We start from the raw sequence: 18470 nt of genomic DNA, 5'->3' as shown, positions 1-18470 counted from the left end.
GTAAAATTAACGAAAGGGCAATATACTGCGTGTCAGAGCGTAGACTGTCAGAAGTTAGAACGTGTTAGGGAGGCTAGAAAATCTGAACACGTGAATGAAAAGCTTCAGTTTAATATAGTGGTGGTCAGTGAGGTGAAGTAAAGTGGAAAGAAGATATTAATTTCTAGTCAGATGAACATAATCTTATATTAGCAGCAGAAAATGGTTTAAATAAATGGTATAAAGGGAATAGGATTTACTATGAATAGGAAGGTATGACAGAAAGTGAGCTATAGTGAACAACTCAGTAAAAAATGAGCGTATTGCATTGGCGGCCGGGAGACCCTTCGCAGGGCGATTCGGCCGCCGCTCCACAAGTTCTTTAACGCCACTACGGCGACTTGCGAGTGAATGAGGATGAAATGATGATGAAAGACACACAACACCCAGTCATCTCGAGGCAGAGAGAATCTCTGATCCCGCCGGAAATCAAATCCGGGACCCCATGCGCGGGAAGCGAGAACGCTACCGCAAGATCACGAGCCGCGGTCAACAGTTCAGTAATAGAATTGTTTTCAGAATCGACAGCAAACCAACGCCAATAACCAGATCCTAGGTATACATAGGTATACATACCGACGTCAGAAGGAGAATATTAATAGTTAGAGAAAATACTGCAAATGAGGATAATGAATAGGTATTTAAGTATGAAAAGGAAGAAGATAATTTTATAATTGAAGGGCAATTGGAGCGCGGTAGTATGGGGACGGAAAGAAAACAGAGTAAGGAGAGAATATGGGCCTGGTAATAGGCACGAATGAGTGATGAGACTGATTGAGACCTTCAATAATTTTCAACTACTATTACAGAATACACTGGTCAAACAAGAGAAATGGAAGTATACTTAGAAAAATCCTAGAGACTCGAAAATACTCCAGCTTGATTACATCATGGTCTGACAGAGATTTAGATATCAGGTACTTTACGGTAAGGAATAACCAGGGACAGATATAGAATCGGAACATATTTAGTAACGATGATGAGTAGAGGTAACTTTAAGACAATCACTTGGAAGAATCAGCGTTGAAAGAACTGGGATGCCAATATACTAAGAAATGTGGAGTCAGAAGTTGTCCAAAGAAGGCAGATGCTACGATAGTGCATACCACAGCAGGGAGTGGAGCTGAAGATGAATGGACATCTCTAAAACGTGCAGTCACTGAATTTCGACTGACAGATATACGGAAGGCAGCTACGAAAAAACCGTCGGTAACAGAACATACCCTTCAAATCATCGACGATAGAAAGAAGCACATAAAAAGTTCAGGGAAAGAAAGAATTACAGCAGCGTAAGTCACTCAGAAATCAAATAAAAAGGAAGTAAAAAAAGACAAGGCGAAATGGCTATGGGATAAATGGTGAAGGATTTCGAAAACAGCTGGTTGTTATAACGGCTGATTAGTATACAAGAAAGTCAAATAATGTGGTGACATTAAACGAGAAAGAGGAACTCCATTGTTAAATACATAGAAACCAGAGCATTGGTGGAATGAGAACAATGAAGGCTACTACGACGGGCAGAAACTGTCACTTCACGCGTAAAGGCAGAAATGAGAGTCGATATAGAGTACATAGGGATTCCAATATTAGAGACAGAAATCAAATAAGACAGAATACACAGAAATCAATCCTTTCGAATTTCAGAAATCATGGGGGGGAAGTGGTTACCAAACGACTATTGAAGTTGGTGTGTTTTGAACATAACACATCGCGTAGATTTGGTACCTGATGGCCATGTGAACCTTCATCGCAGTCGTAAGTCATGACAGTGAAGCTGTGTTTGAGAGGAATCGGTAGTAAGCAGTACATTCAGTAAGGTAGATCGACGTGTTGATTAGACAGAATGACAGAAAGCGTCTGATGTGTTGGGTCGTGATCATCACCGTACCTTGAATGAAGCTGCCTGATTTGTTTATCGATACTGTAGACAATCCATCGTGTCTACAATGAATGGTGTTTAAATGACACCCATCTATAACAACGTAAGAACAACGATTGTCAGTAAATATGGAATATTTGAAAATATTTGAGGATTTTCTTCTTCAACGAATTGAGGCCATTATAAGAGTTATGGAATTTGCTTCACAGTTTTAGAGTGATGTCTCCTGGGGTGATAAATTGTTTTCCTATTGGTGTGTTTTTGTGACACACTCTTTATTTTTGTATGAGTCATTAACCTAGCCAGAGCTGTTGAAATACCTCACGAAGAACTGACTATGCAGGTTTATGAATGGAATGATGAGCATGATGGAGAGACAGAAGAGAGGGGGGGGGCGTAGTGTTTGGACGTGTGAGGCTGTTAAATCTGTCGTAGAGTGCCTCTCCCGAACGCCAGTCGACGTCTGTGAAACCTTCAGCTTCTTTCATTTGAGATTATCCCAGCGTATAAACGTTCTGCCAACTTAAGGAAATGCAGCAGTGTGACTTCTTCGCAACCACCCACATTTCGACAGGAGCACATCCTGTCATTTTCAAGGCATAAATGCTACGAGAGAACGCTGTACAAGGAAGTTTATGATTTTCATGAAGTTTGTGTTGTCTTGTTTCAAGTGTCCTGCATATCGAGATTATAAATTTCTTTACACGGCGGTCTCGCATGGCATTTGCGCCTTGAAAATAACAAGCGTGCTCCTGTCAAAATATCGATGGTCTCCACTACGTCACCCGGCTGGATTCCCGTAAGCTGTTTATAGATTATTTCCACTAACGAACTGTGGGGGGGGGGGGGGGGGGGGGGGGGGTATAAAATTTATGTTATTATTATTTTTTTTATTTGTGTTATTATTTATTATTGATTATACATATAAGGACAAAATGAGACATTTCAGTGATTTTTATAATGAGATTGCAAGTACAAATCCAGAAGAAAAGGGGAAATCATAATGTTTCATTAAAGATTACTGTAACACAGGGTATTCGGAAGCTGGTGTGCAGTTACTACATACGTTGGAAATGACGTTTACGGGTGGATATACTAGTCTGAACCCACTTAATTCTGCTGATCTTATGGTGATCCGCGCTTCACGCAAGCAAGTATTTCAATTTTTAAGTCACAAAACGGGCCTTGACGATTGCTATACATTACACATTTTGCTGTGCCCCCGCCCCCTTCTCCTCCCGGTAGAAGAGAGGGGTTACTGAAGTAAGAACTGACGAATGAGCGGACATGTTCCCCAATAAACGCTTCCAGAATACGCTTGGTATTGTTATCTGTGTGCAGTATCGTCATTTTATTAAGACAATGAGTACTTCGTGTTCCTTCAGCTGGCCAGTGTAAACGTGCATCATTCAACAATGTTCGGTCTTCACGGTTTCCTCAAGAACAGAAAGCCCAATCATGTGCTGTCTGGATATTGCTATTCCGCGTTCCAATTTTCTGCTCGTCCATAATATTCAAGCATAGTACGATGATTCTCCATTGACCATAATCGCGTTTTGTGTGTTAATATGACCCAAGAAGTGGAAACATCGTCTTTATGGAAACTGACATAAAAGTATGAGTTGTATCCGCATCAATAAAAGATATATACCACTTGCAGCAACGGATTTTGACTTCACACCGAGACACTTTAAGTGTTTGCCTAACCGCTTAAAGCACGGTTGCAAGCCCGATAATTTTTTCTTGTGCCATCTTGCGCAATAATTTTGCTGCACAGAGGCAGAAACATCGAAAAAATTTTGTTCGTTTGGTTCAGGTGGTCTTCCAGTACGTTCGGTATCCAACACTAAAACTGTTTCTCGACTTTTCTCAATAGGTCGACTAACAGGATTAGAATTAGGAACAGCTCATTCCATAAATTTTTCAGCAAATTTTTCACACACTAAATCCGTGTATGTATCACCTAGTTGTAGCACATGTTCAACAAGAAAAATACGTTGCTCAATCGAGGGCAATATCATTTATAAACAAATTGAACATCTAAACTCAACACACCACATTCAATTGCTTTCATCATATGTGGGATTATTCAAGTGGCAGTCAGGAACTTCTTACCTTACTCTAGCCAACATCAAATCGAAATTTATGTTGAGGAGAGAAATTTTTGAACAGACATGCTTACGACAAGGTGACTGTCTACCACAAGGCTCTAACAAAAACTTGGATAACAGAAGAATTCCCGGAACATTGCACCACGGCCATTATAAGGGCAGTCCAGACAATTGCAGAGGAATCTCTTTCCTAGACTGCACGTACAAGATTTTACCCAAGATCCCATATGGAAGAATCAAGGAACAACTAGAACAGGAGTTAGAGAATACCAAGAAGATTTCAGATCATGGAGAAGCTGTACAGAGTATATCATTAGTTCGAACTTGATTACGGCATACTACATGAAGCGGAACAAACGTTATGCAATAACATTATGTTAGCTGCTCCACTACTTGCAAACACAATTCCAACAGAAGAAAAACAAATTAAAATTGTATATAAATATTTAGACGGAATCGTAACTATCTAAATAAGAACCATCATGGAAAAATAGAATAAAAAATAAACAAAACAAATTACATTACCAAATCACACACAGCAAAAAAGCCTATCCATAGATGCAAAATTAAAACATTATAAAGCAGTTTCGCAACCAGAAATAAGTTATGCCGCAGAAACCATCTTCAAAACAACTAATACAGCAAAAAACCACAAAGTATTAAAGATAGAAAGAAGAATAATCAGGACTTGCATAAATAAATAATATCAAGTTAAAGGGCGTTGGAAAATAGCTTCAAATTAAGCAGTGGACAAGAAAATAGAACCAATAGTGAGCGGGATCGAGAAGAGGCGATTCTCATTCTTTGGATGCGTGATGCGAACACCAGGCTATAATAGAAAAATTTTGGAATAGTAAGAATAACATTAAATGGGTCACAGAAATTAAGAAAGACGTAAGAGAACTCCCAATTATAGTAGATTACTTATAAAACAAAAGGGAGAAAATCAGAATACTGCAAGACGTAAACCAGGCTATAAACGAAGATCAATAAAAGGGCTATGGGAGAAGTAATGTCAGAGGAAGAAAGAAAGCAAATATCTAAAAGAATGAAGAAGTATTAGGCAGGCTCAAAAGCAAAACACCCCTCATACTGTAATAATTTATAATAATCCCTGTGTAAACAGTACATTATTAAACGGTATCATTGAGTTATTATTTAACTGTAGTGTATTGCTGAATAACAAACACCTGTAAAATCCTTTGTACAACTGACTAGGATGGTCCTGTGAAGACCATAAAATAAAAATAATAATAAATATACACAATGGAGCTCTGTACTTCATTGGTAGCGCACCTCGAAAAATATAATCAGACAAGAGATTGTGTCAATCTGTAATACAATTAGTTTCGGACGACGACGTCTTGGAACTATCACACAGACGAGGTGGGGGAAATCTCGCATACTCATTATGCCCGCGTACGATCAATAGGCCGGCCCACATAGCAACAATCACATTATTGTCTCAGTAGTGCTGTACCAATTCTTACGCCAGGTGTTCGTTGCTCATTTCTGGCAGCATTGCTATTAAAATAGCACTGACCACTTTTCCCATTTTCTGTAACACAATGTTTTAAGGCATTGGGGTTGCTACGAATAAAAATTACACCCATTTAAAAAATATTAATTTAAAAACCAAAAATGTTTGCACTGCTGCTATGTCTAATTGATATTTAGGGTTTTTACTCGATTATTTGTAACAAATTAAAAAATAACTGTTGTAACTCTGGCTTAATAAATACCAAAAATTATAGGTTATTCAGAACTAAATTACAGGTATCGGTTTCAACCGGACGGTTTTCGCCATCCCTACGCAGTCAAATTCTATGACACGGAGCTGCGATCTACACTCCTGGAAATTGAAATAAGAACACCGTGAATTCATTGTCCCAGGAAGGGGAAACTTTATTGACACATTCCTGGGATCAGATACATCACATGATCACATTGACAGAACCACAGGCACATAGACACAGGCAACAGAGCATGCACAATGTCGGCACTAGTACAGTGTACATCCACTTTTCGCAGCAATGCAGGCTGCTATTCTCTCATGGAGACGATCGTAGAGATGCTGGATGTAGTCCTGTGGAGCGGCTTGCCATGCCATTTCCACCTGGCGCCTCAGTTGGACCAGCGTTCGTGCTGGACGTGCAGACCGCGTGAGACGACGCTTCATCCAGTCCCAAACATGCTCAATGGGGGACAGATCCGGAGATCTTGCTGGCCAGGGTTGTTGACTTACACCTTCTAGAGCACGTTGGGTGGCACGGGATACATGCGGACGTGCATTGTCCTGTTGGAACAGCAAGTTCCCTTGCCGGTCTAGGAATGGTAGAACGATGGGTTCGATGACGGTTTGGATGTACCGTGCACTATTCAGTGTCCCCTCGACGATCACCAGAGGTGTACGGCCAGTGTAGGAGATCGCTCCCCACACCATGATGCCGGGTGTTGGCCCTGTGTGCCTCGGTCGTATGCAGTCCTGATTGTGGCGCTCACCTGCACGGCGCCAAACACGCATACGACCATCAGACCATCATTGGCACCAAGGCAGAAGCGACTCTCATCGCTGAAGACGACACGTCTCCATTCGTCCCTCGATTCACGCCTGTCGCGACACCACTGGAGGCGGGCTGCACGATGTTGGGGCGTGAGCGGAAGACGGCCTAACGGTGTGCGGGAGAATGGTCCTCGCCGATACCCCAGGAGCAACAGTGTCCCTAATTTTCTGGGAAGTGGCGGTGCGGGCCCCTACGGCACTGCGTAGGATCCTACGGTCTTGGCGTACATCCGTGCGTCGCTGCGGTCCGGTCCCAGGTCGACGGGCACGTGCACCTTCCGCCGACCACTGGCGACAACATCGATGTACTGTGGAGACCTCACGCCCCACGTGTCGAGCAATTCGGCGGTACGTCCACCCGGCCTCCCACATGCCCACTATACGCCCTCGCTCAAAGTCCGTCAACTGCACATACGGTTCACGTCCACGCTGTCGCGGCATGCTACCAGTGTTAAAGACTGCGATGGACCGCGATGGAGCTCCGTATGCCACGGCAAACTCGCTGACACTGACGACGGCGGTGCACAAATGCTGCGCAGCTAGCGCCATTCGACGGCCAACACCGCGGTTCCTGGTGTGTCTTCTGTGCCGTGCGTGTGATCATTGCTTGTACAGCCCTCTCGCAGTGTCCGGAGCAAGTATGGTGGGTCTGACACACCGGAGTGTATGTCTCTTTCCCCAGAGGTCGCGAACACCATGTGTGCCCAGTGACTCGTAGACACTGAATGCTACGAACCTGGCTACAAAAACAAAAAATAGTGCCACCCTTGGGAAAAGTGAGGTGGAGAACGGTAGATGTAATAGCCTGAAATATGGAATTGACTTATTAGAAAACCAATTAGGAAAGGAATACAGGCTAGATTAGAGTATGTACATGAAGTAGGAAGTAACAATATGAATACAACACCAAGGCAGATGTACTCGGATTAAAATAGACAAGAAACCGGGATTCGATATCTCTCTCTCTCTCTCTCTCTCTCTCTCTCTCTCTCTCTCTCTCTCTCTCTCTGTCTCTCTCTCTCTCTCTTTCTCTCTCTCTATTACTTTTCAACCTCAGTATTGGAGACGCAGCAACGGAAATAACGGAAATGTTAAGGAAAGGGATCAAAATCCATGGTCAAAAGACATTGATAAAATTCGCAAAGCACACTGCAATCTTCAGATAAAATGGGAAAGAAGTACAATGATCACTCTGATGAACAAGGGTATAAAATTAGAATGAAGGAAAGGAAGCCTAAGAAATGAGGAGCAACATTAATGAGCGATACATTTAAAATAAAAACTGCAGACTACGAAGCTGGTGATGTAAGGAAATTATGCAATCTTGGCTGGAAAATAGCTCATAAAGCATGAAGCAAGAAGGGTATGAGAAGCAAGTAGCGGAGACGAAATTTCCCCCTGAAATAAAAAACTCTAATCTGAGAAATATGTTTTTCAGAATATACGTTTAGAATAGAGCATTATTTGATAATAAATCGTGGAGTGTAGTAAACAGGAGCAGAAGAGATTCGAGGCGTTTGAGACGTGCTGTCGTAATGAGTTACGGAAAATACAGCGAACTGATATAATAACAAATGTGGTGGTGCTCTGTAGGATCGGCACGGAAAGGAATATGTGGAGACTAGAAGATGCGACAGGATCGTAGAAGTTAAGACGTCGGAAAATAACTGTCACGAGAGGTAGCAGAAACTTCAGAGGAAGACGGGGCGCGACATCAAATACTTGGATGTAACTCTGAGAGGAAGTTGTGACGGGTCGCATCAAATCAGTCAGAAGAGTGACAGCCCAAAAAGAGTTTATGGAAGAAATCCGGCTGTGCACAGTACGCAGGAAATAGTCCATCACCCAAAAATTTGTATCTAGTTCCATTTGAACTTCCATCCGGCCAATTTCGATTCTATGCCTCACTCAGGAGTCCGCAGCTCGTGGTCTCGCGGTAGCGTTCTCGCTTCCCGTGCACGGAGTCCCGGGTACGATTCTCGGCGGGGTCAGGGATTTTTCAGCTGCCACGAGATGACTGGGTGTTGTGTCGTCTTCAACATGATCATTCATTACGGTCGGAGGAAGGAAATGGCAAACCACCTCCACTAGAACCTTGCCAAGTACGGTGCTCCGGGTCTCCCGCTTCGTTCCCCTACGCTCTATCTACATCCACATCCATACTCCGCAAGCGACCTGACGGTGTGTGGCGGAGGGTACCTTCAATACCTCTATCGGTTCTCCCTTCTATTCCAGTTTCATATTATTCATGGAAAGAAAGACTGTCGGTATGCCTCTGTGTGGGCTCTAATCTCTCTGATTTTATCCTCATGGTCTCTTCGCGAGATATACGTAGGAGAGAGCAATATACTGCTTGACTGGTATGTTATCGAAACTTAAACAAAAGCCCGTACCGAGCTACTGAGCGTCTCTCCTGCAGAGTCTTCCACTGGAGTTTGTCTATCATCTCCTTAACGCTTTCGCGATTACTAGACTATCATGTAACGAAGCGCGCTGCTCTCCGTTGGATCTTCTCTACCTCTTCCATCACCCCTATCTGGTACGGATCCCACACTTGTGAGTAATATTTAAACAGAGGGCGAACAAGCGTACTGTTACCTACTTCCTTTGTTTTCGGATTGTATTTCCTTAGGATTCTTCCAATGGATCTCAGTCTGGTATCTGCTTTACCGACGATCAACTTTATATGATCACTCCATTTTAAATCACTCCTAATGCCTACTCCCAGATAATTTATGGAATTAACTGCTTCCAGTTGCTAACGTGCTATATTGTAGCTAAATGATAAAGGATCTTTCTTTTCGCAGCACATTACACTTGTCTACATTGAGATTCAATTTCCATTCCCAGCACCATGCGTCAATTCGTTGCAGATACTCCTGTATTTCAGTACAATTTTCCATTGTTACAACCTCTCTATATACTACAGCATCATCCGCAAAAAGCCTCAGTGAACTTCCGATGTTATCCACAAGGTCATTTATGTATACTGTGAATAGCAACGGTCCTACGACACTTCCCTGCGGCACACCTGAAATCACTCTTACTACGGAAGACTTCTCTCCATTGACAATGACACGCTGCATTCTGTTATCTCGGAACTCTTCACTTCAATGACACAATTAGTCTGAAAGTCCATATGCTCTTACTTTGTTCATTAAACGACTGTGAGTAACGGTATCGAACGCCTTGCCGAAGTCAAGAAACACGGCATCTATCTGGGAACCCGTGTCTATGGCCCTCTGAGACTCGTGGACGAATAGCGCGAGCTGGGTTTCACACGATGGTCTTTTTCGAAACCCCTGCTGATTCCTGCAGAGTAGATTTCTAGTCTCCAGAAAAGTCGTTATACTCGAACATAATACGTGTTCCAAAATTCTACAACTGATCGACGTTAGAGATAAAGGTCTATAGTTCAGCACATCTGTTCGACTTCCCTTCTTGAAAACGGGGATCACCTGTGCCCTTTCCCAGTCATTTGGAACACTACGCTCTTCTAGAGACCTACGGTACACCGCTGCAAGAAGGGGGGCAAGTTCCTTCGCGTACTCTGTGTAAAGTCGAACTGGTATCCCATCAGGTCCAGCGGCCTTTCCTCTTTTGAGCGATTTTAATTGTTTTTCTATCCCTCTGTCATCTATTTCGATATCTACCATTTTGTCAACGGTACGACAATCTAGAGAATGAATTACAGTGCGGTTTTTCTCTGTGAAACAGCTTTGGAAAAAGACATTTAGTATTTCGGCCTTTAGTCTGTCATCCTCTGCTTCAGTACCCTTTTGGTTACAGAGTGACTGGATATTTTGTTTTGATCCACCTTCCGCTTTGACATAAGACGAAAATTTCTTAGGATTTTCTGCCAAGTCAGTACATAGAACATTACTTTCGAATTCATTGAACGCCTCTCGCATAGCCCTCCTCACACTAAATTTCGCTTCGCGTAATTTTTGTTAGTCCTCTGTAAAGCAGCATGGGTCTTCATCATCACATTCGGGAAAATTTTAGCTGGGAGGCTGTTATACAGTGAGAAGAATTTCATTGTAATAGGTCGGAAATTAAGTGGTTGTTGTGTTCTCCAACAGTTTATTGAACGTAAATTCTTCTACAATACAATAGCTGGCTGTACAATAGATATAGACGTCCGTCGATCTAGCCGGAGATGTGGTTCCTCTCGGTCGGGTGGTACTTCGATCGACGATGCAGTACAGCGGCTTCGATGATATGTTCTCGGATGCTGTGCTATAGCTGTTGTCATTAGCAGCGGACGAAGACTCGTCTGCCTTCGACCGGCCGGGCCTATACAGTGAGCAGGAGCCAATAGAAACCCGGCGTAGGAATCCGTGGCCGGATATGTCGCGGCGACCTCTGTAAGGAAAGGTTCCTATAAATCGACTGGAATCTTCGGCGTGTTTATCTGATGTCTCCACCTGTTTGGCTGTTGATATGTTTCCCTCATAGAGTGGCTGTTATGCGGTGCTGCCTGCCAGTTAGGGGAACCTTATGGCAGGCAGTACAGTGGTCAAGTTACACGAGATCTTGCTTCATTTTATGGAATGTAGCTATCTGGCGTCGTCAAGTCAATAATCCGATATTGGGCACATTTTCATGAAAATGAACCAATAATTGACAAAAGTGTGTGTGACGTGTGTTGCAGGAGGCTTCCCGTACCCGACGGTGAGCGACCACGACCTGCTCAGGTTCCTGTTGGAAGGTCGCAGGCTGGAGAAGCCGGACAACTGCACCGATGAACTGTGAGTAGCCGACGTCCCTTTCGCAGCAGTACGCATTCATCACATGCGCAACAACTAAGTCGGCTGATCGAAGAGTGTCGCACAAAGAATTAAACTTCTGAGAAATCCGCAATTTCTGTTCTAGTAAGGTGACAGCACTTTTAACGATTTTCATCTGTTTTCTATATGGTTAGATCGGTCTTAATCTGTCATATAGCTTTGTCAAAGATATACGGAAGATATTTATGTCAAATAAATTTTGTAGTGTAGTAGAAAACTCTGGCAAATCTCGCATTTCGTCAGAGAAATACGAGTAAATCTAATGCCTCGCCCTAGATTTTGTCGTAAAAGCCGTTCGCCTTCTGTTCAATCCAATGTGAAATGCAACCGCTTAGAGCGCTGGAATCACTACTGATATTTGACGTCTGCTGTGTAAATGTGGCTGTAAAGTTTTGTTGGTGTGTTCATTCGACTCTTTTTAATAACCTTGCGTCGAGTAGGGTGGAGGGTGAGCAACTGGTACAAGACATCATATTAATATTGTGCTGATGAGCAGGTGGGATACGCGGCAGGTGACTTTAAATCCACAATCACAGGTACAGCCTTCCACCTCTACATCTGGAAATATCCAGGCAGCTTTTCAGTAAACCGGAGTAGAGGAGAATTACAGACCCTAAAAATAAAAAAGAATTCTTACCTCTTCCTTCGACTTTGTCTATTTTTGAAATATGGATTATACAAGTTAAAAAGTGCTTCATCGTTTCGTACTTTTTATCAGATTTGTAGTTACGGGAACACAAATTCTGTTAGTTAAATTATTCAAAAGTAAAAAGTTCTTAATGTCTATGTATTGTACTACACATCTATTTACCTTCCGACATTCCTCCTTCAGTGCTTTATTTCTGAAATTATTTCGGTTAATATGCCCTCTGCTATTAGAGTGTTAGATTGTAAGCTGGTGTAGCTCTCTCCTGTGGTAAGAATCGCAGTGTTACTGCGAGGCGAGCATGTCTTGTGCACACATAGCATTTCTCAAGTGAGTAAAACGCTTTTTAATATGAGAAGCCACTTTGCTGTGTAAATACTGAAATGCACACTTATTCATTAGTAAGTATTTCATATTAGACTTGACGTCCTCCACATGCAGCTCTCGTAATAAATTTTGCTCAGTGCTTTTCTTATAGCAATAAAACCCACGGCTTCACCCAAGTACGTTTCATTTTTCCACTGCTTCCATTGCAAATGCACACACAATGCAACCGTAGTGAAAGCAAATGCGGCACATGCTAACATGTTGTTCTTGTCAGCCATCCTGAACTTCGACGAAAAACGTGATGACAGTGTACTATTTCTTTTTAGCGTCACGTAAAAGATTTTTGTCAAAGAATTTCGACAAATGTATGATGACCGTTGTTTGTGAAAGAAAGGAGATCACACACATCCATCCCCAAGGCAGGATTTTAACCTGCGGTCATAGCGGTCGCGCGGTTCCAGACTGAAGCTCCTAGAACCGCTCGGCCACAACGGCCGGCCGCCTTCCCTAATACAAACATTACGTGATTGCCCCATTTGATGTTACTTCATGCTATTGCACCAAAATACTTACGAAATTTACTGCGCTCAACTTTCTCACCGATAACTTTGTTATCAGTTACAATCGAGTACATTCTCTTTGTTTTATGCATTATCTCATATTAATTTTACCAGGAGATGTCTTTTACATGAATGTATTGAAAATTCTGTGGTACTTTTTACAGTTCCGGTAAGACCAAAGCTTCCATTTACATTTCACGAACGTTAAATATGCTCTCAGTTGGATGCGAGAGACACATCCAGACAGTAACCAGCCTTCTACCAGAAATTTGCAAGCATGGTTGGAGATACTTCATTGACTGGTGTTTCCATGAGGTCTTCCAGTTCTGCCCGAGCTTGTGTAAAGCTAGGCAAAACGACGGAATCTTTTATAACCCACTGGAATAAAAATCTCACGTAATTTGAGGCGAAAGCTGATAGTTCAATGTGATATCCGTGCGCTTATTGTGGCCAATATAGCGTTGAGTCATCTCGTAGTTAGGAACTTCAGCTTTACCTGAATTGCAACTGTTGAAATTGAGACTGAAAAACGCCTTTTCTTGCTGTGTTACTGCCTTCGCGACTCAACACACAATATGAACAAACGAGCAAGCTCGAGTGAGAGCCTGCCCGACAGCACACTTATAACTGGCCCCACGGTAAACATTTGGTTTAGATTCGCCATTTAACGTTCACCTAAGGTTTCTGGTTACTTCATGTAGAAGATATAGTCTATTAAATTCGGATGAATCGTCTTGAAATACGGCACAAAGGGTATATATCCCCAAATATCTTTACTTGTATTACGTAGCATCGTTTTCAGAATTAAAAAAAATACAGCTACATCTACATCTACGTAATTACACTGCTATTCACAATAAAGTGCTTGGCAGAGGGTTCAATGAACCACCTTCAAGCTGTCTCTTTACCGTTCCACTCTCCAACGGCACGCGGGAAAAACGGGCACTTAAATTTTTCTTCGCGAGCTCTGATTTCTCTTATTTTATCGTGATGATCATATCACCCTATGTAGGTGGGTGCCAACAGAATGTTTTCGCAATCGGAGAAGAAAACTGGTGATTCAAAATTCATGAGAAGATCTCGTCGCAACGAAAAACGCCTTTGTTTCAATGATTGCCACTCCAATTCACGTATTCATGTCTGTGACACTATCTCCCATATTTCACGATAATACAAAATGAGCTGCCCTTCATTGTACTTTTTCGATATCATCCGTCAGTCCCACCTGATGCTGATCCCACACCGCACAACAATACTCCAGAATAGGGCAGCCAAGGGTGGTGTAAGCAGTCTCTATAGTAGACCTGTAGCACCTTCTAAGTTTTCTGCCAATGAATTGCAGTCTTTGGTTTGCTCTACCCACAATATTATCTATGTGATCGATCCAATTTAGGTTATTTGTAATTGTAATCCCTAAGTATTTGGTTGAATTTACAGCCTTCAGATTTGTGTAACTTATTGTGTAATCGAAATTTAGCTGATTTCTTTTAGTATTCATGTGAATAACTTCACACTTTTCCTTATTGAGGGTCAATTACCACTTTTCGCACCATACAGATATCTTATCTAAATCATTTTGCAAGTCGTTTTTATCATCTGATGACTTTACAAGATGGTAAATGGCAGCACAATCTAAGATGGCTATTCAGATTGTCTCCTTTGTCGTTAATATACAATAGAGGGCCTGTAACAGTTCATTGGGGAACGCCAGATACTGCTTCTGGTTTACTCGATGACTTTCCGTCTATTACTACGAACTGTGACCTTTCTGACAGAAAATAACGAATCCAGCCGCAAAACTGAGGCGATACTCCGTAGGAACGCACTATTTGTTAGAAGCGCTTGTGGGGAACGGTGTCCAAAGCATTCCGAAAATCTAAAAATAGGGAATCAATTTGACGTCCCCTATCGATAGCTCTCATTACTTCATGTGCATAAAGAGCTAGTTGTGTTTCACAAGACCGATATTAACCGTGTTGACTATGTGTCAATAAATCGAGGTACTTCATAATGTTCGAATACCGTACATGTTTCAAAACCCTACTGCAAATCAACGTTAGTGATATAGGCCTGTAACTCAGCGGATTACTCCTACTTCGCTTTTTGGGTATTGGTTTGACTTGGGCAATTTTTCAGTCTTTAGGTACGGATCTTTCTGTGAGCGAGTGGTTGTATATAATTGCTAAATATGGAGCTATTTTATCAGCACACTCTGACAGGAACCTCAGGAGGCCTTGCCTTTAATAAGTGATTTAAGCTGCTTCGTTGCTCCATGGATATATACCTCTATGTTTCTCATCTTGGCACTTGTTCTTGATTGGAATTCAGGAATGTTTACTTCGTCTTCTTTGGTGAAGGAGTTTCGGGAAACAGATGTGATTTGTGATACCAGACACAATACCATTATGTGTCATCTAAAACTACACCTAAACTGTGCGATACAACTCACAGAATGTAGTGGAGAGCACTTTACTTCCCGCTTTCACTGCCCCCATTTGCCGCTCGAGTCGTGAATTCCGCCGCAGGAACAATTAAAGGGAAGTGTCTGTGCGGGTTCGAATCTAAGTTGTTTTACGTTCATGGTCATAACAAGAGATAAACGTAGCAGGAAGTAGTTACGTGTGACTCTTCTAAGAACATGCGCTCTCGGAGTCTTAACAGTAAACCACGTCATCATGCCGCCCCGTAGCGTCTGTCAATGGAGTTACCTGAGCGTATATGTGACGATTTCGCGCTTAGCAGACGAACCCGTAACGAAACGCGCTGCACTTCCTTGGAACGCCTGTATTTCCTCTGTCACTCCTTTGTGGCACGGAGCGCAGACTGACGAGGAATATTCATTTATTGGTCTGACGAGGGTTGTCAGTGCAGTATACTTCCTGAAGATTATTCCCGCGAATCTCTGCCAGGCACAGCCTTATCAGCGATTCGCTTCTTGGCGGTCATTAAACTTTAAATAATTTCATGCACATACTCCCAGATACACTACTGGCCATTCAAATTGCTACACCAAGAAGAAATGCAGATGATACACGGGTATTAATTGGACAAATATTTTATACTAGAACTGACATGTGATTAGATTTTCTTGCAATTTGGGTGCATAGATCCTGAGAAATCAGTACCACCTCTGGCCGTAATAACGGACTTGATACGCCTGGGCATTGAGTCAAACAGAGCTTGGATGGCGTGTACAGGTACAGCTGCCCATGCAACTTCAACACGATACCACAGTTCATCAACAGTAGTGACTGGCCTATTGTGACGAGCCAGTTGCTTGGCCACCATTGACCGTATGTTTTCAGTTGGTGAGAGATCTGGAGAATGTGCTGGCCAGGGCAGTAGTCGAACATTTTCTGTAGTCAGAAAGGGCCGCAGAGGATCTCCAACATGCGGTCGCGCATTATCCTGCAGAAAGGTAGGCTTTCGCAGGGATCGAATGAACGGTAGAGCCACGGGTCGTAAAACATCTGAAATGTAACGTCCACTGTTCAAAGTGCCGTCAATGCAAAAATACCATCACGCCGGGTGATACGCCAGTATGGCGATGAAGAACACACGCTTCCATTGTGCGTTCTCCAAGATGTCGCAAAACACGGATGCGACCGTCATCATGCTGTAAACAGAACTAGGATGCATCCGAAATAAATGACGTGCACCCACGTTCGTCGTTGAGTACACCATCGCAGGCGCTCCTGTCTGTGATGCAGTGTCAAGGGTAACCGCAGTCATGGTCTCCGAGCTGATAGTCCATGCTGCTGCAAACGTCGGCGAACTGTTCGTACAGATGGTTGTTGTCTTGGAAACGTCCCCATCTGTTGACTCAGGGACCGAGACGTGGCTACACGATCCGTTACAGCCATGCGGATAAGATGCCTGTCATCTCGACTGATACGAGGCCGTTGGGATCCAGCACGGTGTTCCGTATTACCCTCCTGAACCCACCGATTCCATATTCTACTAACAGTCATTGGATCTCGACCAACGCGAGCAGCAATTTCGCGATACGATAAACCGCTATCACGATAGGCTACATTCCGACCTTTATCAAAGTCGGGAACGTGATGGTACGCATTTCTCGTTACACGAGGCATCACAACAACGTTTCACCACGTAACGCCGGTCAACTGCTCTTTGTGTATGATAAATCGGTTGTAAACTTTCCTCATGTCAGCACGTTGCAGGTGTCGACACCGGCGCCAACCTTTTGTGAATGCTCTGAAGAACTAATGATTTGCAAATCACAGGATCTTCTTCCTGTCGGTTAAATTTCGCGTCTCTAGGACGTCATATTCGTGGTGTAGCAATTTTAATGGCCAGTAGTGTATTTATGTATGGTCTACATGCACCTCTTCTAGCGGTAATTAAAAAATAACGCGCCTTAATATCTCTTTATGCTCAGTACGTTACTTTTGAAAATGTTGAGAGCCCGTTGATAGTCCTTACTTTAAGGTCATCTTGCATTTCAGCACGGTTGTTGAAGCGCTGCGTCTTGTTTGTGTATCACAGCTGGAAAAGCCTCATAGAACTTCCGATGTTATCCACTAGATCACTACCTTCGCGTACGCCAGAGGTTACTTTTTCGTCAGAAGATCTGCCTCCGTTGAGAATCGCATTCTATGTTCTGTTTTCTATAAACTCTTTACTGCACTAACGCAATTGGTCTGATATTCCGCAAGCTCTTACTTTGTTCATTAGACGAAAGTGCAGAATTGTACCGAACGCAGTCTGCAAATCAAGGACACACCATCAACGTGAGCCCCGTTATCTTCTGCTTCTTGCGTCTTGTGGACAAATGGAGCGAGCTGGATATCAGACGATAGTTGCTTTGGAAACCCGTGGTAATTCATATAGAAAACGATTTCGGTCTCCATAGATGTCATAGCTAGCGAGCTTAAAATATATTCCAAAAATCTGTAACAGCTCAATGTCAGAGACAAAGGGCGCCGCCCGCTGTGGCAGAGCGGTTCTAGGCCCTTCAGTCCGGGACGGCGCTGCTGCTACGGTCGCACTTCGAATCCTGCCTCGTTCATAGATGTGTGTGAAGTCCTTAGGTTAGTTAAGTTTAAGTAGTTCTAAGTCTAGAGGACGGATGACCTCAGATGTTAAGTCCCATAGTGCTTAGAGCCATTTGAACTCTTTGACATAGTGCTATTTATAAACGTAGGCTTCCGCGGCCATAGTCACGATCAACAAAAATTTTCTGGGTTTGTGACCAATTTGCCAATATGTAAAACTACCGTCGTTTCGGTCACTATTGCAAGTGACCTTCTTCAGGATGGTTGTACGAAAACAATAACACCCTGAAAAAGGTCACATATTGACAATGCTTTCACAAACCCAGAAAAGTTTTATTGACATAGGGCTACAGTTTTGTGTGTCTGTTCGATGAACTTTCTTGGAGACGGGAATGATCTGGGCTTTCGTCCGATCTATAGAAAAGCTTAGCCCCTGTAGCCACCTACAGGACACTGTTGCTAGAAAAGAGGTTCTTTCGCATACTTTACGTAAAATTGAATTTATGTCATGCCAGATTCTGTGGATTTTCCTTTGTT

The 18470-nt window shown here is 42.9% G+C and overlaps 1 protein-coding gene across 1 annotated transcript in view; it reads left to right on the top strand.

Annotated features, from left to right (window-relative positions):
- LOC126355309 (uncharacterized) overlaps positions 1 to 18470 on the top strand; it is an 852583-nt gene that overhangs the window by 819519 nt on the left and 14594 nt on the right. Inside the window, exon 19 of the mRNA XM_050005601.1 lies at positions 11247 to 11343. Coding sequence (XP_049861558.1) covers positions 11247 to 11343 — 97 coding nt within the window. The remainder of the gene's footprint in view (positions 1 to 11246; positions 11344 to 18470) is intronic.

This window comes from Schistocerca gregaria, chromosome 3 (assembly GCF_023897955.1).
Source record: "Schistocerca gregaria isolate iqSchGreg1 chromosome 3, iqSchGreg1.2, whole genome shotgun sequence".
NCBI classification, from domain to species: domain Eukaryota; kingdom Metazoa; phylum Arthropoda; class Insecta; order Orthoptera; family Acrididae; genus Schistocerca; species Schistocerca gregaria.
This window is presented reverse-complemented; position numbering and strand designations above follow the sequence as displayed.